Source organism: Macrotis lagotis, chromosome 3, assembly GCF_037893015.1.
Source record: "Macrotis lagotis isolate mMagLag1 chromosome 3, bilby.v1.9.chrom.fasta, whole genome shotgun sequence".
NCBI classification, from domain to species: Eukaryota; Metazoa; Chordata; class Mammalia; order Peramelemorphia; family Peramelidae; genus Macrotis; species Macrotis lagotis.
This window is the reverse complement of record NC_133660.1, coordinates 46842844-46865938: the sequence shown is the minus strand read 5'-3', so window position 1 is coordinate 46865938 and position 23095 is coordinate 46842844. Positions and strand designations below refer to the sequence as shown.

At 35.4% G+C, this 23095-nt stretch overlaps 1 protein-coding gene across 9 annotated transcripts in view; it reads right to left on the bottom strand.

Moving 5' to 3' along the window:
• The window catches only part of PTPN13 (protein tyrosine phosphatase non-receptor type 13), a 231074-nt gene that overhangs the window by 36857 nt on the left and 171122 nt on the right, over nt 1-23095 (bottom strand). For 4 of the 9 annotated variants that reach the window (XM_074228614.1, XM_074228608.1, XM_074228613.1 and 1 more), the window contains 14 exons: nt 21988-22453; nt 20792-20935; nt 18896-18989; nt 17733-17818; nt 15903-16053; nt 14230-14444; nt 14020-14118; nt 9522-9883; nt 8074-8257; nt 7148-7306; nt 6342-6513; nt 6018-6228; nt 4103-4173; nt 917-978 (listed from right to left, as the gene is read on the bottom strand). In XM_074228614.1, the coding sequence (XP_074084715.1) occupies nt 917-978; nt 4103-4173; nt 6018-6228; nt 6342-6513; nt 7148-7306; nt 8074-8257; nt 9522-9883; nt 14020-14118; nt 14230-14444; nt 15903-16053; nt 17733-17818; nt 18896-18989; nt 20792-20935; nt 21988-22453 (2476 nt within the window). The remainder of the gene's footprint in view (nt 1-916; nt 979-4102; nt 4174-6017; nt 6229-6341; nt 6514-7147; nt 7307-8073; nt 8258-9521; nt 9884-14019; nt 14119-14229; nt 14445-15902; nt 16054-17732; nt 17819-18895; nt 18990-20791; nt 20936-21987; nt 22454-23095) is intronic. The other 5 variants (XM_074228610.1, XM_074228616.1, XM_074228615.1 and 2 more) reach the window with 3 other exon arrangements.

Below are 23095 nucleotides of genomic sequence, written 5' to 3'. Positions count from 1 at the left end.
CTGCACAGAGTGCATATGGGAAAGAGGACAAACTATAAACACTTACAGCTGTTACTGCTTAAGAAATGCTCAACATATGCTCTAATGATTTAAAGTTCTATTAGTGCCTTTTTATAATAGATTTAAAATCAGAAATGGGCAGAAAAAATGAACGTAGGATTTAATTATATGTTTAAAATATTCTTTGTAAAATTTGCCTTCATTTCTCCCTCATTCACCAAAACAGTTATTTTCCCCATGTGTATATTTAATTTTTTATATCAGAATTTGAGAAAACGATAAAAAAAATCTACCTTTTCTCCTTCCTATCCATCCCCTTCCCATTGGAAAAGAAAAAGAAAAAAAATCCTTTGTATCACATAATCATAGTCAAGTAAGACAAATTCCCACTGTGAGGAAGTCTAAAAAATATGTCTCAATCCGTACTGATTTGATTACCACTCTGTCAGAAAGTAACATGTACATTAAGTATTCTCAAGTTTTTATTTTTTAAACATCATTTCTTAGTGATGAAATTCCTGAGACTTTAGGGAGTATATTAGACTTGCCACAAGTGATATTTGAAGGTCAGGGTTGGTGAACACAAAGCTGATACAGCAATTCTGCTAACCACATCCTCCTCTGGGGCTTCATACTGGGGCCAACTACACATAATTCTGCATGAGAGCCAAGTACTCCCAGAAACAAAATGATCCATTTAAGTAATTCAGCTCAGTCAAAAATAGTTAAATGCCTGCCTAATTCTATGAGTTTATGAAGGTGGTATTTTCTCTTAGTGGTCTATTAAATGATGTGATATTCTAATGCTTAAAAAAGGACAAGCAAATCCTTAACTTAGTGGAATAAAATTAAAAAATTCGAATATTTCTCTTAGTTTGAGAATGACAGAAATAAGTAAAAAGAGATTTCTATTTACCTTAGGATAAGAATTATCTGGGGGTAGAGTTGGTTGGCCACAGTGATCGCCAAGGTGGTGACCTATAAGGAGTGAACAAAAGTGATGAAAATGCAGAAGACAAACATAACCATCAGATTAATTCCAAATAAGCTAGTGCCTTTATACATTCTAGTACTATAATGGCATAATATCAAAAGATTTGAACCAAAACTTTAGGTTCAATTGAATAGTAGAAAATAGGGTAACAGAATGGACTGTTAGATGAAATATTAGAGATTATCTAATCAATCCTGTCATTTTACAGGCATCCCAAGAAAAACCACTCACATTACATTCTTCCTTATTCTTTTTAGAAGTCATTTAGGATTATGAAAAAGGGTAAAAACAGGGGCAGCTAGGTGGTGCAGTGGATAGAGCACCAGCCCTGGAGTCAGGAGTACCTGAGTTCAAATCCGACCTCAGACACTTAATAATTACCTAGCTGTGTGGCCTTGGGCAAGCCACTTAACCCCACTGTCTTGCAAAAAACCTTTTTTAAAAAAGGGTAAAAAACATCACTTGTACAAAAATATTCATAGTAGCCCTGTTTGTGGTGGCAAAGAATTGGAAATTAAGTGAATGTCCTTCAATTGCGGAATGGTTTAATAAACTGTGGTATATGTATGTCATGGAACACTATTGTTCTATTAGAAACAAGGAGGGATGAGAATTCAGGGAAGCCTGGAAGGATTTGCATGAACTGATGCTGAGCAAAATGAACACAACCAGAAAAACATGGTACACCCTAACAGCAACATGGGGGTGATGATCAACCTTGATGGACTTCCTTCCATGACAATCAGGGACAATTTTGGGGTATCTGCAATGGAGAATACCATCTGTATCCAGAAAAAGAATTGTGGAATTTGGACAGACCAAAGACTATTACCTTCAATTTAGAAAAAAAAACCATTATCTTATTATGTAATTTTGCTCTGTCTTATACTTTATTTTTCTCTCTCATCTCATTCAACTGAGATCAATGTATACCACAGAAACAATGTAAAGACTAACAGACTGCTTTCTATGGGGTGGGGGTGGGGGGAGGGAAGCAAGAATGGGGGAAAATCATAAAATTCAAAATAAAATGTTTCTTAAAAAAAGAAGTCATTAAGATAGTCTCAATGATTGGTTCAATGTGAAATGCTGTAAATGGATCACATGTCTGTTGACAGTGTGAATACTGTTGAAGAATTTTATATTCTTAGAATTCAATGAATATTTAATGACATTAGGAAATAGTTAACCTATGATATATGAATGTAAGACAGACAAACACAAAGAAGTTAGAGGAGCATGCGAAAACTTAAATGAACTGATGCAGACAGTACTCAGAATCAAGAAAACAATATATACAAAAACTACAGTCATGAAAATGGAAAGAACAGAACTTCCCAAAGAGAATGTCAAGCAATTCTAAAAACTAGGGTTGGCTCCAGAGAAGAAATGATAAATGCAATTCCCTTTCTTTGCAAGTGCGGATTATGCATGTGGAACATTGCCTAGAGGGTCAGACTTGGTTGTGCTGTTGATTAATTTTGTTGAATGACTGTTTTACTCTGTCTTTTCTTTGATAAAAGGGACAATCTGTTGGGTAGGGATAGGGAAGGTTATATTCAGAAATTAATGTGATCTAAAAAAGACTAATATTCCTTAGATAGAAGTACTGCAATCAAACTTATTTTACAGCTAAAGAAACTTTAGCCCAGCCTTGTCCAATTTTGGCAAAGTTATAGAAGGATGAGGAACTAGTTATAAAGTCCTCCCTTCCCCATCACAGGAGTTAGGGGTGTAGCACCACTGAGATCTGGAAAATCTGCATACAATTTTTTTTTACCTTTCTGCATACCAGAGACCTGAATTATTTTTTTTCAGTTTTTTGCAAGGCAGTGGGATTAAGTGTCTTGCCCAAGGCCACACAGCTAAGTAATTGTCTGATGCCCAGATTTGAACTCAGGTACTCCTGACTCCAGGGCCAGTATTCTATCCACTGCACCACCTAGCCGCCCCTGAAGATCTGAATTATTGTGGCATTAAAATTTAAACTGTTTTGTTATTATATAATGCTATACATATATTTTATGCATTTCTGAATTTCTAAACTCAGTCACCTGTGGCTTCTGCAAAAACTCTCAAAAAATTCCCATTTGATTTCTTACGCCAACCCCATGATATGTGGAAACCGTGATGAGGTAGGAAGGAATAACTATATTGGACAAAATCTCCTAAATTGTATTCTAATTCTTTATGTTTAAAGTTAAGGAACTTTACTCCAGACCAGCTTTAGTCCTTGACTTTTGAGTATAGCATTAAAATAAACATTATTTCCAATGCCTAATTTTAGTATTTATGAGAAAGCTGAAAAAAAGATGGTATGTAACAAGTTTGTTAAATCTTCAAATAAATAATATCTTGATTCAATAAATGAATTAGAAATGCCTTTTCATTTAGTTGAAGAGTCCAAAATGACTATGAGAAGGGTTCAGAGAAAGGTGGTCAAGAGTTCTTTCCAAAGACTTTCATCTGAGCACCACCTATTAAGTTTTAAGATGTCATCTTGTGTCCATGTATATGTGTACTATTAGATTAGAAGAGAGCCAGACTCATGTAGTGGATAGTCTATTTGTCTTGGTGTCAGAAGAATATTCAGAAACAACTTATGTGATTACAGACAAGTTAACCTCCTCATCTGTAAAATGGGGATAATATATTTATAACATGTACTCATGAGGATAGTGATTTGCAAAACTTAAAGGCAGATTATCAAATCCCTTCCATCATATTCTGTGATTGTATAGTTCTTTATTTTTCAAAAGGCACGTCAGTCAGTCCCGTGTCTAAGTGTTTAAGTTTTATATTTTTTTCTGAATCCTGTTCATGTCAGTATTTCATTTTGTTTTGTCTGCTATAGGAATTCAACAAATAGTTCTTTTTTTGCAAGGCAATGGGGTTAAGTGACTTGCCCAAGGCCACACAGGTAGGTAATTATTAAGTGTCTGAGGCCGGATTTGAACTCAAGTACTCCTGACTCCAGGGCAGGTGCTCTGTCCACTGCACCACCTAGCTGCCCCTCAACAAATAGTTTTGAAGTTGAAAACATTGCAATGACAATATTTTAATTGAGTGATAATTTAAATAACCAGTTTCCTATAATATTATCCTTACCGTTACCATTAGTTGATCTTGAATTTGAACTAGTGGGTCCCTTCAACTTGGGAACCACTGGATGGCCATCTCTGTGATAACAAAAAGAAAAGACATTTGCAAATTATATGGGAAATCCATTGGTCATATACTTTAAAATATTAGTTGTTCACTGTGGTACATTGTCTTTTTTTAAATACAATTTTGCTCTGGACTCCATTTGAATACAAGATAATGCTGTTTTCCGTTCTTCTACCAATATTGCAATACATTCAATGTTCAGAAATCCATTTTGACTTTGAAGCATGATTAGCTTTTGACCTAGCAGCAATAGGCCCCTTGAGTCAATTTTTTATTTATATTTTATTTTTCCAATTACATGCTATGCAAGGTTTTCAACATTAATTGATTTGCATATTTTTAAGTTTCACATTTTTCTACCACCCTCCTTTTCTACCCCCCTCCCCTCAGCAGTGAACAGTCTGGTAAAACTTGTACATATTCATTTATGTTTAACATGTTTATTTATATTAGTCATTTTGTGTATGAGAAATTAAGCCTAAGGAATAAGAAAGAAAACTATGGGATAGGAAGGAAAAAACATAAGAGAAGATTTTTTGTTTGTTCTTGTTTTTCTCTGGATGTGGATGGTGTTGTCCATAATAAGTCTCCTAGCATTGTCCTAGATCTTTGAGTAAATTTTTAACATGAAGCTATTCAACCATTTTTCTTTCATTTATACTGAAGTATAAAGCTAATAAAATGGTGAAAGAGGTTACAATGATAACTTTCACTGACTGGGGAGGTGGTATATTGGAAGAGAAAGTCCAAGAAATATATATAGTCAGAACTTAGCAATAATTGTTGCTTTGGGCATAGTCCTGAATTCAATTTTGCAAGACACCATTTCACTGTTAATAAGACACTGAGAGAAAAGGTACAGAATAAGATGGTACCAGTTCCTACCACTGATACCTCTTGCTTAACATTATTAACATTCCTAACAACCAGTGTTAATTCCCATGTCACTGATGGGTACAGGCACACAAAATAGTGGTAAGCAAAGGGCCATCAACACAAATGCCCTCATTTTTCATGTTTATAATAGTGATAAGGGATTTGTGGAATATAAAAATAATTCACAGTAATTAGAAAAGATTTCCATAAAAATATTTTTCAAGTTTTCTGACCTTCTCTCACCTATTATTGAAAGCCTCAATGGGCAAACACTTCTTTGCCAATCTAATCTTTAGAAAGACATGAGAAAACAGGTTAGTAATTCCCCACTGGGGAAAGAGAAAATATATATAGTGCTTAAGGAATTAATACTATTAGCAAAGATCTAACAACTTGATAAAAATAGTAAAAAAAAATCTCACATTTGAAAGATAAACTGTTCAACTCTCACAAAGAGAAAATATAAAGATATAATAGACAATAAAATTGGTTTTTCTGGCATGTATTTGTTCTTAATCTAGTATCTGAATGTACCATAACTATAACCAGGATACAGGACATTCATGGTCATCTTCACAGTCTATTTCCATTGCTTATGATAGAAAAAAAATGTTATTTACAACTTTCCTTTAGCTTATGAGGATATAATCAATTACTAGAACAGTAATATAATCCCTTATTCATTTAACAATTTAGCCTAACTGTAGTGACCCAGTCTGGTCCCCTTCTACTTTGTCCTCCTGTGTCCCTCTTCATCGGAATCCACCCTGCCCCTTTAAGGAACACTTTTTGAGTGTTCCTTTAGAATGTAACCTCCCTGAAGGCAGGGATTGTCTTTCCTTTTGCTTGTATTTAAATTTCCAGTACTAAGCTTCAAGTGCTAGGGCATTTAAGTGATAAATAAATGCTGTCAACTTTAGGACAGAATGTGAAGATTTAAGGGATGTGCAAGTATATATGCTAAAACATCGGCAAATACCTTGTTGCTTTCAGCACCACTGTGGGAAATGACATTTCCAATATTCTTTCTGCCTCTTTCAGGGTCATTCCCTGTGTACTGATTCCATTCACATAATGGATTATGTCTAATAGTTGTAGATCACCTTCAGTGGCAGCGGTTGACTTTGGATCGATATCACTAATATAGATAACCTGGTAAATGGTGTCATGGCCACCAGATAAGGACAGACCTTCAAAGGAAAAGAAAATGCACAAAAAAGATTTTTTTTGGCTTGGTAATAAAAGGAAACTTTTTTATTGTAACCAATAAAATATTTCAATAAAAACTTTAATTTTACATTACCCAATTCCTTTTTGAGACACATTAATGTAATATCGGGCAGAAGATGAGGTAAAATTGGGATCTTAGGTAACTCCAAAATCCGTCCAAGAACTAATTTGACTGTCTTTGGTGCAGCTCGAAGCAAAGCCACTGCATCTGTATGAGTCATATTAGTGACATCTGTGTCATTAACCTGAAAAGACATAAAAGGAAATGATAACTTATGGCAGTGGTGTCAAACTCAAATAGAAACTGAGGCCACTAATCAGTTCCTAAAGATACCAGCAGGTAACATGATGACTTATTTTTAAATTTTAATTATCTATGGTTTTTTGGTATTTTTATTTATTTTGTTAAATATTTCTCAATTACACTTTATCTGGTTTAGGCCATCCTTGAAATGTTGCCAAGTCTATATGTGGTCTGCAGGCTACATGTTTGACACCTATAATTTATGAGATACAAGTCAAGAATGCCAAGGAAATGATATATTATCTGTTTATAACATATCTTGGACAATGCATGATGTATAATAGCCTTTTTGATTAAATGAATATTCTATTTCCATTAACTTGTAAATAAAATGAAAATGAAAAATACATAGATCACATAAATCTAATAAGACTTTTTACTCAATTCAAGACTCAAAAATCTGCTACCAGACTCTATGACATATTGAAGAGAGTAAGTTAGTTTAGTCATTTCTTAAATGATTCCAAGGGCTGATAATAGTTATTGTAAAAAGGTTTTTTTAGAAGCACACACATCTCACCACACTGCTCTTAATGGTTCTGGTCTATCCTTTTATCAATGTTATGTTGTCTCACCTTTATGAGTCTGTCCCCAGGTCTGAGCCTTCCATCACTTTTGGCTGGGTCTTGAATGACATCATGGACGTAGCAGCCAACACTCTCAGCACCTTTGGTAACTGTAAAGCCTAGGCTGCCTTTGTCTGATTTTGTCAGGATTATATGAAGTTCCACTTCCTAAAGGAAGAAAATGGTGATTTGGTCATGCAGTCAGAGAGAGAGAAAGAGGGGCATGCAGAAGCCATGATAAAATACATCCTTTTCTTTTTTGCCTAGACATAGCCAAAAGAGCATTTCCAAAGGGCATAATGCCTATAATTTCAGCATAATTAGAGATATAATAAGTGGGTAGACGTTATAACAGTGTTTAACAATGATATTTCTAAGATAATAATACTACTACTGCCAAGAACTTAGGTCCCCATAGGAAAAATTGCTGTAGAAACTGAATTAAGGTTCTAAAGAAGTCTGTATGAGATTAAGGAAGCTTCAGGGACAATTATGGAAGGAAGGGCAAATAAGAGTGAAGCTAATATCAGTTTTTTCATCATACTGCTCACAGACAAATCCTAAAACATGGGGACATGACAGTAGTGTCCACATAACAAGGTAATTAGAGAGATTCAATTTTCAGGCTAGGTAGAGATTACTATGTATTTTAAAAGCTATTTATAAAGTCAAACAGATGACCAGTGTGAAAAGTATCCTTTATACATGAAAAACAGCATCATGGGGTGAAGGAAAAATACATTTTAGTTCAATTAAAGTTAGTAAAAAAAATTAATTTATTAAGGTTGGAGTTACATTATATTAGCAAAGATATTATTTATTGGTATTACTTATTTGAATTATTAAGCTTTTCAAAAAACAAATCATACTTTTTTCTTGTGAATAATAGATTCTTTTAAACAGAGATATTTTAATTTAAGGGATAGAGAATTTACGGGTTCAAAGTCTTCAAGTTGTTTTCCCAGGCTATTCTCCAGACATGTCATGTCTTCTTGTGGCATGAGTTCTGGAGTATGATGTATGTAATTATTATCCACTGAACTAGAGGAGATATTCTCCAGCTGCAGTCTGCATCCCTGAAGAGGTGCTATGTCCACTGGCAAAGGAGAAGGAGGATTGCTACACAGAGACAACACAAAGATAAATATTTTCAAATTACTCAAGGTATAAATCCAATGAATTAGGAAAGCATGCCCCAGAACCAGGGAACAGAAAGGTTTTTGTTTTTAATAAATTCAGGCATTTGATGGATTGTTATGTGAAAGAGAGACTAAATGGTCATAGCCTTAATTTTGCCATCTTACACAAGTACAACCCTTTCAAGTTCATGGAACTCTGAAATTCCCTTATCTTACCACAATCTGTTGTCATTCCATTTCTCCCTCTGCCTTGCAACCCCAAACCTGTTTTCCATCCTCACGATCTCCAATCCTTTCATCCCAGAATCCTTCCTCCGTGCATCAGCCCTTACACTATTATCCCTTCCCCATCTTCATTCCTTAGTAAATCAGGGGACTCTACTTTGGCCTCTTCTCTTAAGTCTCTTGATCCTTTGATCTATCCTTGCTTTTACCCTGCTAAGCCTCAACCTTATATTACTTCCACCAACTGCTGGCTTCATTCCTATTTCTGAAGAAGGATGGAGAAAATTATGAAATGATACTGACTGGATCCACTATAAACTTATGATACATAGTCTCTACCAAATCCTCATTATGACAAAGTAGTTTCTTTGTTATTGTTGCATTGATTTCAGCAATGTCTAACTCTTCATGATCCCAAATTTGAGATTTTTCTTGGCAAAGATTTGTCATTTTCTTGCTCACTTTACAGATGAGGAAACTGAGGCAAACAAGATTTACTGACTTGCCCAGGATCAATGAGTAAGTATCTGAGAATAGATCTGAACTCACAAAAAAGCTTCTCTTCCACTCTATCCACTGTTCCACCTCATTATCCTGGCAGCAGTTTCTTTAAACCTCCCTAACTGGTTCACTATCTCACTAACTGAAGACTTTTCTACATTTTTTTATCTCTCCTTAAACCTCCAATGGGTCCTCATTCCCTCCCCACCTCTTTTTGAGAATTTTTACTCATAAATTATTGAAAAAACAATACTTCATGATTGGACTGGCAAAATGAAAGTTTTTCTGTTTTGTGGCTACATGAACACATTCTGGCTCTATGGACTGAGTTGAGAGGATTATATTAAACAGGGGATAGGATCTCAGGTAAGAGTAGCTTAAAGAGATTACTGCTTAATTGTTCCAACAGTCCAACTAGCCATGTAGGAGAGATAGAAACATAAAAGTACAATTTTTCATGTTGTTAATGATAACAAAAATAAAAATGCTCTGGGCATTTGCAAAAATCTAAACCATACCTGTCTGCATAGTTTGGCCTATTGGATGATTCGTGAGGGTAATAAAACATGGGAGAGGTGACTTCTTCCTGGCCACTTGTTTCATATCGATTGTTCAATGGCGTTATCATGCTACTTAGAGTCTGGTGAGAGCCTGAGTTCCGGTTAGTGTTTTTCATTTTGGTGGGAGCGACTGCTAAGTCTTCTTCTCCACTTCCACTACTATAACCAAAGCTATCTCTCCTAGAAACGGGATGAAATAGCTTTTTGCTTTTGTCAGACATTTCGTTTTCATCTGAGCTGGTGCCATGATCCCCATGTGATGGCTGATGGGCTTCTTTCCTGTTGTCAGGAAATATCTGTACTGGGGAGTTGAGTGGAGTCTGCAATACAGAAAGAAGATTGCCATCTATTACGATTAGAACTTATTTATGAGATAAATTGCTGTGAAGTTTATATGACAATGCCCAGTGAGTCAAAGTCACACTGTCAAAGTCACCATATTCCCTTGAAATGCTTTTCCTTACATTTTTAATCACAGAATATCCCTAGTGTCATTTCTGGAATAAACAAAAACATTGTGATAGCTAAAGTTTTAGGTATAATATTTATTATATTTGGTTAGATATCCTTGACTAGTCCTAAGACTTTATTTCAATGTGATGGAAGAATATTGAACTTAAATTAAGAACAGGGTCAAGTGCCAGGGTATATGGACTTAGGAAGTTACAACCTCCCTGAGCTACAGTTTCTTATCTGTAAAATGGGTGATGATGATGATGATGATGATGATGATACTTCACTGGGTACCTTAATGTTTATGGCTCAAAGATATGAAAATTTTATTCTAATGATTTTATTGGGGGATTTTGCAAGGCAAATGGGGTTAAGCAGCTTGCCCAAGGCCACACAGCTAGGTAATTATTAAGTGTCTGAGACCAGATTTGAACTTAGGTACTCCTGACTCCAGGGTCAGTGCTCTATCCACTGTGCCACCTAGCTGCCCCTATTCTAATGATTTTTGACAATGCATTCTCCTCTTCAAAAATCTTCAGTAGTTTCTGATTATTAGGTAAAGACAAATTCTTAAGCTGAGTATTAACCAAAATAACTTTCCATCCTTACACCAACAAAAGGAGCATTGCAAAACAACTCTGGATAGCTAGGTGGTGCAGTGGATAGTATACAAAACCAGGAGAGAGGAAGACTCTTCTTCCTAATTTCAAATCTGGTCTCAGACATTAGCCACTTGATCATGATTTCCTTCTCCATTTCATTTTACAGATTAAGAAACAGAGGCAAATGATGTTAAATGACTTGTCCAGGGTCACATAATTAGTAGATGTGAGAACAGATTGGAACTCAGCAAGATGAGTCTTCCTGGCTCCAGGGCTGGCACCTTATTCACTGCTCCACCTAGCTGCCTCCTGTAAGTCAGGTCTTGTGTGATTCTGAGTTTTGATTCCTTGGTGAATTATTTTGTTCTGGATATGTTTATAACATTTCTTCATTAGAATAGGATTCTTCTTTAGATTTTTGGCTATGAGTTCCTAAGAATTTTTCCTTCATATGGAACTCATTGGTAGATATTTTCTAACTTTGCTTTGCCACTGCTTCTAATGAACCTTTGAGATGTTCATTTAAAATTTCTTGATAGAGTACATTATAGTTTTCTTTTATGTATATGTGTATATGTTTGTGTGTTAATGCTCAATTGTTTTTCTGTGATATATTTAAGTCAGTCAAAAAAATTAGTTTATATTTCCTATTTTTCCAAACTTTAGAATTTGTTCCAACTTTTTTTCTTTCTCAATGATTTGTTTGGTCTATTCCATTTTTCTTTTTTTCTTTTTCTTTTTTGCAAGGCAGTGGGGTTAAGTGACTTGCCCAAGGTCACAAAGCTAGGTAATTATTATGTGTCAGACCGGATTTGAACTCAGGACCTCCTGATTCCAGGGCCAGTGCTCTGTCCACTGCACCACCTAGCTGTCCCTTTATTCCACTTTTCAATGATTCTAAAGCATGGGTATTGTTTAACACTTTCTCTTGTAAGAATTTCTCATTTTTCAGTCTTTTGCTTAATATTCTCTAGTTATGGACAATCCATCTTTTCTGTTGACCCTCCACTTGTAATTGGTATGAAACCACTCTCCCTTTTGAGGGAACTTTAGAACTGCAACCTTTTTTTTACATTTCAAAAAATTATTTTTATTTTAAATAAAAGAGATAGAAAAATTACATACGATAATGTTTTTTTTTTAAATTAAAGGTAATAGTCTTTGGTGTTTGTTTAAACTCCACAATTCTTTCTTTGGATAAAGATTGCAGATACCCTCAAACTGTCCCTGATTATTGTACTCATGAAATGAGCAAATCCATTAAGATTAATCAACAACTCCTGTTATTACTGGCAACATTTTTAAACTAGTTGTTTATCTTTGTTTATCATTCAAACTCTCCAGTTTTAGTTACTGTACTGAGGCCCTGTGCCAACACAGGGGTGGTAGGTTTTGCTTAGTCTTTTTGTGGACTCCTGAAGTGACTATCCCCTCACAGGGATTTTTGAGTTCAAAACACTGAATTTTATGAGCTCTCTGTGTTGTCTCAGGACTAGATGCTGGAGACTCCAGAGCCTTGGGTATTCTGGTCTAAGCTACACTTTCATTGGCCTCCACTGTTCCCTAGGATTTTCTAAGTTTCTACTGTGGTTTTTATAACCATCTTGGAGCTTTCCTAGGGAAGTCTATTCTTGCTACCTTAAGATAAAAAGTCCTGCAAGCCTGACATCTCTGTTTCCTCTTACACTTAGAGAAGTGTCATGGGCTTGTTTGCCTTTACTGCTGGGTCCTGTTCCTATTAACAGTATACTGCTAACTGAATACTTCTCCAGTTCTGTATTGGAAGAAGCCACTTTGGGGGAGATTGGTGAGGTCCTCTGCTCAAATCGTCATTTTGATTGAAATGTAGCTGGGCATTTCAAGTCCTTTCCAATTTGGCTCCCACCTGCTCTACCAAAATTAATTCTTATCCTCTCTCTTTACACGTCATTTTCCAGATGAACTGGCTTACTAGCAGCTCTCCAAACTTGGCATGACATTTTTTGGCCTTGCTTTTTCCCAGACTGTTATGCATTGCTATATTTCCCACACATTGCCTCTTCCCCTGTTGCTTCTCTTAGAAGCCCTAGTTCCCTTCCAGGCTCATCTCAGGGGCCAGGTCTTTCCTAATGCTTATATAACCTCAGTACCATCTTAGAGCTGTTGAATCTCCTTCATCTTAAAATTCCAAATTTAAGATTCTCCCCCACCAGCCATATCCTACAGTAGAATGTAAGATTCTTGAAGGCAGGAATTGTATTGTCTTTTTCTTTCTTTCTATACCCAATTCAAAAACAAAACCTACCACAGAGTAGGCACTTAAATGTTAATTAAATCAAATTCATCTTTAAACAACTGAGTCAAAGTCAGGCTTCTGATAACTCATTTATCACTATATAAATCAATAACAATCAATGCCAAATTTATAATTCTGTTTCCAGAGACATTTAAAAATATAAATTGTAACAATAAATATCTATAGTGCTAAAGGCAAGAAACAGAATGAGATGATGTCAATCATTTCTAGTTCTCAGATTCTTTTGTTTTTGTTTATTAAAGATTTTATTTTTTTACAATTTTCTCCCAATCTTACTTCCCTCCCCCATCCCCCCCCCACAGAAAGCAATCTGTCAGTCTTTACTTTGTTTCCATGTTGTACATTGATCCAAATTGAATGTGATAAGAGAGAAATCACATCCTTAAAGAAACAAAAAGTATAAGAGAAAACAAGATCAGACAATAAGATATCTGGGTTTTTTTCCTAAATTAAAGGGAATAGTCCTTGAACTTTGTTCAAACTCCATGGCTGGGGCAGCTAGGTGGCACAGTGGATAAAGCACTGGCCCTGGAGTCAGGAGTACCTGGGTTCAAATACGGTCGCAGACACTTAATAATTACCTAGCTGTGTGACCTTGGGCAAGCCACTTAACCCCATTTGCCTTGCAAAAACCTAAAACAAAAAAACAAAAAAAAACCTCCACAGCTGTTTATCTGGATACAGATGGTATTCTCCACTGCAGACAGCCCCAAATTGTCCCTGGTTGTTGCACAGATGGAACAAAGAAGTCCATCAAGGTTGTAGTTCTGAGGTTCTTATTGATAAGACAGAACCAAACAAATGCTAATTGGTAATAAATAATCATGAAACAATAAGCAAGAAAATTCCTTTTCCTTGGCTAATGTACTGATAGTGCAGAGATTTAATATTTTTGGTAATGGAAATTCATGCCTATGCTTCTTAGGACCTCAAAGCTCATTTAGTAGAGCCTCCCATTTTTTAGAGATGAAGAAATCCAAGGTTACAGGCTGGTTCATGATAGAACCAGGGCAGTGATCACTGATAAAACTAACCCATCTCAACTATAATTAATAGCTATATTTTAACTCCTTTAAAAATGAAAAATATCATCTCACAGTCTTACCAGAACAGAGGCATCAATTTCTGGCAGTACACCAGGTGGAGGTCGGCAAAGGATTAAAGAGACTTCTGGGGATGTTCCCCTGAGAACAGAGATGACGTCCTAAAAGGTAAAATTGATTAAAAATTAAAATACAAGCATTATGTTACCATTCTGAAATGCCCATCTTTTTTCCCCTCTAATGCACGCAAGGGCCACATGTTTGCTATTTACCTGCTGGGAAAGCCCCTTCAGAGAAGCCCCGTTCACTTTCATGATGACGTCTCCAACATCAATTTTTCCACTTTCAGCTGCTGGCTGGCCAGGAAACAGCTTCTTAACCCTTACAATGCTGGTATTCATTTGCTCTGGAAGGAGGTTGTCTTCACGGGAAAAACTAAAACCTAGACCTGAGCTATTTTTCAGTAATTTTACCTCAAATGTGTTTTCTGCAAGACAAAAGAACAAAGAGGCTACTTTTATCTATTTGATATATTCAAAAATCTCCAGGTTTATTGCTATTTTACTAGTTTATCTCCCCTTATCAAGGTAGCTCCCATCCCTACTGAATATGGCCCAATGCTATCCCTTAGATCCTAATTCTAACCCAATGCTAATAGAAACTAGTGAATATTTATACAGTTCCAAAGTTCATCTGGAAATGAAGTGGCTATGAAGGTCCAATAAATAGTTAAGAAAACAAAGTTCTGGAAGAGAAGAAAGAAAAGATGAGGTATTTTTCAAAACAGTGTGTTTTATGCCAATCCTTCACTACCTCCTAATGTTTTAAACCCTGGGCTAAGTTCTCTGAAGAAACAGGTTTTGGAAGGGGGGAAAAAGGAGAAGGGAAGAACAAGGCAGAGGATGGAGAAAAAGAACATGAACCAGTTATGAAATAAGGTTGTGTTCATATTTTGGAATTTCATTCATATAAAATTAAGTAATTTAAGTTCTATTGGTAGAAAGCACTTTTGTGCTTGGAGAAGACTAGAAAAAAAATGGGCACCCTGTTGATTGAAAAGTATAAATGCTTACTATAAATAAGCACACCTTTTGACTTTTTATTTCACTGAACTATTTCCTTTGTTAGAAGAGGTGTTTTGGGGACACTGAGGAATAAGTTCACTGACAAAAAAGAATAGTGTAAAAAATGTCAATAAAACATTGAAAAAAGAATGAGGAGGTGGAGTAGCTGGCAAAGTCTTGTATTCTTAACTAATCATCTGCTGAAATAAGAAAGAATTACAACTTTTTTCTAGTCTAGATTTCATGAATTTTAAGGAATGGAAAATTCAAAAGCTAAATGTTCAGGATAGAGTAACAAGAAGTAAAAAGAAGAGAATACTCTAATGGAAAGTAAGAAGATGTGAGTGAAATCCAAGGTCTGCCACAAAATAGAAAATGCTAAGAATTTATTTTTACTGCCCACTGCTAATTATACCTCACTGAGAATCCTAAAATACAAGAGGCAATGCTTTAAATGAATTAGATATAAAACTTTAATTTAAAGAGCTATATAATTGTATCATCAGTGAATGGATTGGGCACATTGTACAGAGGCTCCTTAATATTTTCCCCCCTTAAATGTCAAATTTCATTAGTGTAGAAAATGCCCAATGAAGAATCTGCCTTTCCTTGACTTATTGACTTAAAATATTAGAGAGATGGGTGTCTGTGCTACTGAGAGGTGAACTCCTATTTTCACAGCCTAAGGAGCAAGAGGAGGGTTCTCTGGTTATTCCGTTTCCTATTCTGTATGCGCAGTGAAGTGAAAACAACAAAAAAAGTTATTCTTATATATATGCATATCAATAACAAAATAGATATGTGTGTATATTTATATTTATACATAAATAACATGAAGTCAAACCTATGTAAAGAAAGATAATAACCCTTCTAGGCCTGACCTTCAGTAACAAAATCATAGTCTTTGGCATTGTTAGCTTTTTTCATGGATTTTTCCAGGGCAGCCTGTTCTAGGAGAGTTCCCTGTGGAGTCACTGGTGCATGCACTTTGGCAGATGGAGGCTGTCCTTTTTCTAACAACAGATGAACCACCTAGAAAAAAATGCAGTATTTGGTGAATTAAGGCTAAAGTAAGAACACATTTTTGTCATCCACATCCATAGAAAAAAACTGTGGAGTCTGAAGGCAAATCAAAGCATACTATTTTCACTTTTGAAAATTTGTTTTATTCTTTCTTGTGGACTTTTCCCTTTTGTTCTGATTCTATGTTCACAAGAAGAATAATTTGGAAATCAACATGACTATATATGTATAATCCATATTAGATAATTTTCTATCCTGGGAAGGAAGGAGAGCATGAAAAGAAGAAGAAAAATCTGGAACTCACAATCTTACAAAAATGAATATTGAGGGGCAGTTAGCGGATAGAGAACTTCTTCATATAACTCTTGCCCTGTAGTTCTTTATTCACAGTCAGCCTTCCTGAATTTGGGGATTATGAGTATATTGATAACAGGCTCAGTACTCTATTCCTTAATTCACCTGGAGCAATCATGAATATCCATGCACATTTCCTTAAAAAGAATGACTTTTGGAGGCAGCTAGGAGGCAGTGGATCGAGCAGTGACCCTGGAGTCAGGAAGACCAGAGCTCAAATCTGGCCTCAGACACACAAAAATTACCTAGCTTTGTGACCTTGGGCAAGTCACTTAACCCCACTGCCTTGCAAAAACCCCCAAAAAATAAAAAAAAAAGATTATTGAAAATTATCTTTACATGTAATTGGAAAAAATAAAACACAAGACTTAGCTCAAAGAAAAAGAAAAATTTTTTTCCAATGGCTTTTTGGGAATGAACATTTAAACATCACTTGATATTACTTACTTGATACTTTAAATAACTACGAATCATAAAATCTGGATACTCTCTTCACCCTTGGATGATTAGGTTTAAACTCTCCTATGCCTTGGAAAACTGTTTCTTTGAAATATTATGACCCAAAATTTGATCAATCTGTGATCATCCTAGTAATGAGTCTATCCAAATTGGACTTCAGACAGCAGACATGCAATGTAAAATGATTCATGTTAAAATCCTTCCCAACTTAGCAGTTCCTGGAAAAGGTTGTAGGTCATACGCATATTCTTGGAAAACCCAGGGTCATTTTCATTGAGATTTTCACTGGGATTTTAATTGAGCACAAAAAAGATGGAGGCAGAAAATAAACAAATAAACAAATTAATGGCATTTTAAAGATTAGTGTCTCATTCTAGTCTTTATGACAACTTGATATGAAGCCTCAGAAGTCAATTCAATTTCTTTGTCTAATATTTTTCATCAAAATATATTTCGGTAAAATTTTCAGCTATATTGTAGATGCCACAAAATCATAGAAATACTCAATATTACAACAGCCCAAATTTCTGCTTTTAAATTGTATTAATTTCTCAAACACCAGTCCAAATATCTGCTTTTAAAAGAATATCTCTGAATTGCTATCCATGTTAAGTATAAATGAAAACTGTGAGAGCATATTTTGTATTTTAAATTTCTTCCTGAAGCTCAGGTTTGGATAAAGGTGAAAATTAGCCTCTACAATTCAAAACCCATGGTCACCTGATTTTAATATAGGCTAGAAGAAGATATAAATGGAGAAACTATGAGAATCATTGTCTGGCATATTTGCTGACAAATTAGACAATCTCACAGAGCTTGGTGTTGCTTTATTTTATTTTACTGATAAATTAGTAAATAGAAAAAGCATCTATTACCTGCCCTGTATTTCTTAATGCTTCCACAGCCTGTTTATGTGTAGTTCCTTCCAAACTAACTCCATTAACAGACAGGACACGATCACCTTAAAATAAGAAAGGGATTTGGTAAAAATTGAGAAAATTTGAATACTTCTACATATAACTTTCCAAAAGTATTGCAAATAGTTTTTTTTCAAGAAAATCAAAACTGGGGCAGCTAGGTGGTGCAGTGGATAGAGCACCAACCCTGGAGTCAGAAGAATCTGAGTTCAAATTTGGCCTCAGACACTTAATAATTACCTAGCTGTGAGGCCTTGGGCAAGTCACTTAAACCCCACTGCCTTGCAAAAACTAAAAAAAAAAAAAAAAAAAAAAATCAAAACTACAAGTAAGATCACCTAGCTTATTACCACTAAAATGTCTTTATTTTTTATTTTTATTTTTATTTTTTGCAAGGCAGTGGGGGGTTAAGTGGCTTGCCCAAGGCCACACAGCTAGGTAATTATTAAGTGTCTAAGGTCAGATCTTAACTCAGGCACGCCTGACTACAAGGCCAGTGCTCTATCCACTGGGCCACTTAGCCACCCCCTACTAAAATGTCTCTAAACCAAGTTTTAGCTCCATATTTTCCATAATTAAGGTGATTAGGTGATACAACATCAGGTTTGGAATCAGGAAGACTCATCATCATGAATTCAAGTCTGGCATCAAACATGTACTAGCTGTGTAACCCCGGGCAAGACACTTAATCCTGTTTGCCTCAATATTTTCATCTGTAAAATGAGCTGGATAAGGGAATGGCTAATTACTCTGGGAACCTTGCAAAGAAAACCTCAAATGGGGTCATTGTAGAGTCAGATATGACTGAAAAACAACAAAAAACTTGTACAACTTGGTTAGTGGGAATATAGCCACAGGTAGGCCACTATTGATACAAAGCTACTGCCTTTGTCCCCCTCCATGAATCTGAATCAGGGAAAATGGTTTCATGGCAAATTCTAAATTTAAAATCAAAATGTTTTGCAATTAGATTTTAAATTGGTACAGAGAAAATTGCCAGAAGGATAACAATATTATTTCTGATTTTGCTCTTTTCTCCCCTCTGTAGTATGAATTAAAAGTCTATATTAATTTTATTGATCATTTCTTATGTGACAGACAGAGAAGACAATCTAACTCACCTTTTTGAATTCTACCATCAGATTCAGCTGCCCCCTTGGGAATCACAGCCTTCACATAAATACCACCATGTTTGACACTGGTATTTATTCCTCCCTACATGGAAAGAAGCATGAAAATAAGAAATATCACAAACCTTCCTAAGAATCAAAAAGCAAGAATGATCTCAAGCAAAAAAGAGCCTTGAATTCAGCAAATACAGTGACTTCCAGACCAATGAAAATGACAAGCCCAAATTATCTAACACTATGAGAATGTGGAATTCTTATTAGACAAAATTCTGTATTCAAACCAGAATACTCTAAGCTTCCCGTCACAAAGTGAGCATATTTCTGCAGAGAGATTGCTTCTTTAAATATTCATATCATGCATTAAGAAACAGATTATAGAGGAATGCAGTCAGAAACACATTCATGCAAGATTAGTTTCTGCCTAGGACTATTTGAAAGCATTCTTAAGAATGATGTACTTTTTGTGATTGGATTAAATGTCAGATTTCATTGACAAAGGGACCTCCTAATGAAAAAACTTTGCTTTGAGTCCAGATTGCACTCTTGTTGAAACTCAGACTTAAAGAGTTGTCTGAGGGCCTCTGAGAAGTTAAGTGACTTACCCAGGGTCACACAGTCAGTATCTGGCTGGCTCCCTTTGCTATGGTGTCATTCTGGCCAGCTAGGGGGCACTATGGTGGGTGGAGTACTGGATCTAGTCAGGAAAGACTTGCCTCGGATATTTACTAGTTTGTTTGACCTTGGGCAAGACGCTTGTACTCTACCTCAATTTCCTTTTCTGTAAAATGGGAATAATAATCATAATAACCCTTCCAGGGTTGGTATGAGGCTCAAATGGGATGAAATTTCTAAAGCATCTTCCAAATCTTAAATTGTCATATAAATATTATAATTATTTTAATTATTATTGTTGCTGTTGCTATGTTCAGATCAAATATCCTAATGAAAGTAAACACTGAAATCTTTCATTTTGAATGGTTTACGTTTGAGAAGTTTTCATATACTGCAAGGGAAATTAATATAATTAGTTCATTCTACTTTAATAAAATATGAGACTTTTATTTGCTTCCATAACACAGGAAGATAATTCAATGTAAAGGAAGGGGGAATGCCAATGGATTGAGTGAGTTCAAGTAGAACTAAATATTCTATTAAGTTTTCTTCTTCTGATAACAATATTTTAATATTTGTTTACCACTATCATTTACGAAATATTTGCAAAGTTTTAGAATTAATTTTGAAATATCTTAAGCTTGAACTGAATAACTAATCTACATAAATGTTAAAATTACCTATTTTATTATACTTAAATGGAGCTTTAAAATAACATTGCATTAGAGAATTTAGATAAATTGCAAACCACTTTAGTTAGAAATTCAATATTTATTATAGAAGTCTTCCGTATAATCTAAGATTATGAGCATGAATTTATAGGTTCATTTTTGCATACATAAGATTTCTACAAATAAAAAAACATGCATGGAAGCAAGTATTCATGGAAGTAAGTCATTAATGATTTGTGACTTAAGGAAAAGGATGTTTTCTGTAATATTTTGCTTTTGCAAGAAATGGCCCCACTCTAAGAAGAGGTTGTAATTAGTGATTTGAGGTCATCATTTGACTAAGTAATTCTGAATTTAAATCCTTCTAAAACCAGCAGGGGGGAAAAAAAGAAGTATTTTCCCCAATTTGTTCTTATAGGAATGGGAAACAAAAAAAGGACAGCAGAAAATAAGAGGTTCTCTTCCTCCTGACCGAGCCAATGTTTCAAGTATGCCTCGGTTTAATAGAACTGGAGAAACTCAACAAGTGGGTTGGAATAAACACGGCCCCACTGTGTGTTCACCTAGTGCCAGAAATGGAAAACAAAAGAAAACATGTAAAAACCTTTTCAAACAGTACCGTGACACTTATTCCCAAGCTGTTATCATTTTTAGACAGTTCAACTTCAAAGATATCTCCAGGCTTAGGAGGTGTTGAAGAATGTTTTTTTAAATTCATTTTGGTGGCTGTACTCATTGAAGAAGGCTCCTTAATAAAGAAAAAACAAACAAAAAAACAAGGGATTTTCTGTGTCAAAATGAATGATTTATTGGAGGAGTCTAATGGGTATTTTTTTGAGGGATATGGAGGGGACAGTAAGCTAAAATGAGGTAGGATATAGCAGATTCATAAAACAACAGATTGTTCATACTGTCCCATCATTTAATAGATACGGAAATGGGAAGAAGTACTGTAACTTGCCTCAAGTCATGATTCCAGCACCTGAATATTGGTCCGTGACTTTGGTCCAATTCCTAGTCCCCTGTTGTTCCCAGTTTAGAAAATGTTTTAAATGACTTTAAAAATTTGTCAAGTTTTTTATTTGTCCTTTTATCTAAATTCTGACCATATTCTTTAAAAAATATAGATTTTATCTACCTACTCCATATAAAACATACAAGATGAAGATATTTTTTCATATGTCACTTAAAAACCTTCTTTTCATTTGGGCACATGCTGCCATTCTTCAAGTGGATTGGTGTGCTATCAAACCTCCTTGACAACTGAACTACCAAACAAAATCAAACAACTGAATTTTATTCTTTCCGTCTTCCTTAGCATCCTCATTCTTTTACATAAACATGCAGCTCATTGCAAGCTTTCTACAATAACACATGCACTGGGGTTAGTGCTCAAAGCCTCCTCTCAGTTAGCAAACAACACAACAGTGGTTAGTGAGTGAAGATCTAAGGGTCACAGATAGAGCTAGAAGAGGTCTCAGAGGTCAGTGACAACAACAGATGGAGAAACAGGCCGAAAGGGATTAAGGGACTCTGTCATCACAAATCAGGACTCAAGTCCTATGCTTGCAAGCCTCACTCCTTCTCCCCCCTGTCCCACACTGTCTTCCTAGTAGGAATGTACACTTAATCCCCATTTTCAGATCACCAAAATATCTAACATGAGATAGTTTGGCCAGAAACTGTAAGTATTCCCTGACCAAACCTTGGGGCTACTGCATATAAGAGCTGAAAGGGATAGTGGAGGGCAAAGGGGTAAGCTTGTTGTTCATAGAAAGTAGGTTGGGAAATAACTTATACCTTTTTAATATGATGATCCTGGCTGCTTGAATAAGTTGCTTCATCCATATCTGAATCCCCACGGTCAGAATAATCCATGGTTTCTGAAATGCCTAACTTTGTGGCTTTGCTCTGGTTGTGGTCGACTGAGGTCTGTTTTTTCTCGGCTGTTTTAGACACAGCCAAGGAAGAAGGGTTGGGATTCTGGGTTTCCTGCTGGGCAGGGGCACCCAAATGGTTTACCAAGAAGCCATTTAAATGGCTCTGGGACAGGCTGGCGCTCTCTGTCCTAGAATCCTGAGAACTCAGACTTCCTTCCTTTTGGCCCCCTGACAAGGCAGAGGAGCAAAGCGAGACTCGCCGCTGGTAACAATGTGTCTGATGGTGGTCCTCTAAAGAAGATTCTATGTCATTGTCTTTAATGGAGGAAGGTCTGGGAACATAATTTTTCATCCTATTCGAAAGATATGTAGGTGTAGAAGGACCTGAAAATAAAAATTGAGTGAGAATGACATATTTATCCATGGAGAAATACTTTCATTTAATTAGGAGTCAAGTAAACATTATAAATTAAAAGTTGAATGTACTTATTTGGTTCCCTTCTTTTATAAGAAATAGAAAAATAAGAGGGAAAAAGCTAATGAGAATTTTTTTTTTGAAAACTCAAGACAGCTCAGAGCACAACAACCAAAGGAAACTTTTCTTGATATATTTTAGTTTTGTCCAATGAGAACTAGTGATCATAAATAGAGTCCAGAATGTGAGATCATTATTAAACAAACTAAATAGTAAATAAAGATCTAATTCTGTTCATAATGCTATATTTATCAGAAAGGTCTCTAGTATACTTTGGAAAAAATAGTTTTTAAAACAAAAATTTTTTCTGACTTGAGATTCATTTAAAACAATGCAATACAAAGTAAGTAGATGCAGGAGAACAATATTCACAAAGATGGCAATAATGTAAGGGGAAACAATACTCAAAGGCATACAAACTCAGTAATCAGAACTCAGTGATCAATCTTGACTTCAGATGATGAAACATTCCTGCCTTCTCTCGGGAGAGAGGTGGCAGCATATAATGTAAAATGAAGCATTTGCTGATAGATGCTGGTAAATGTAGATTGTT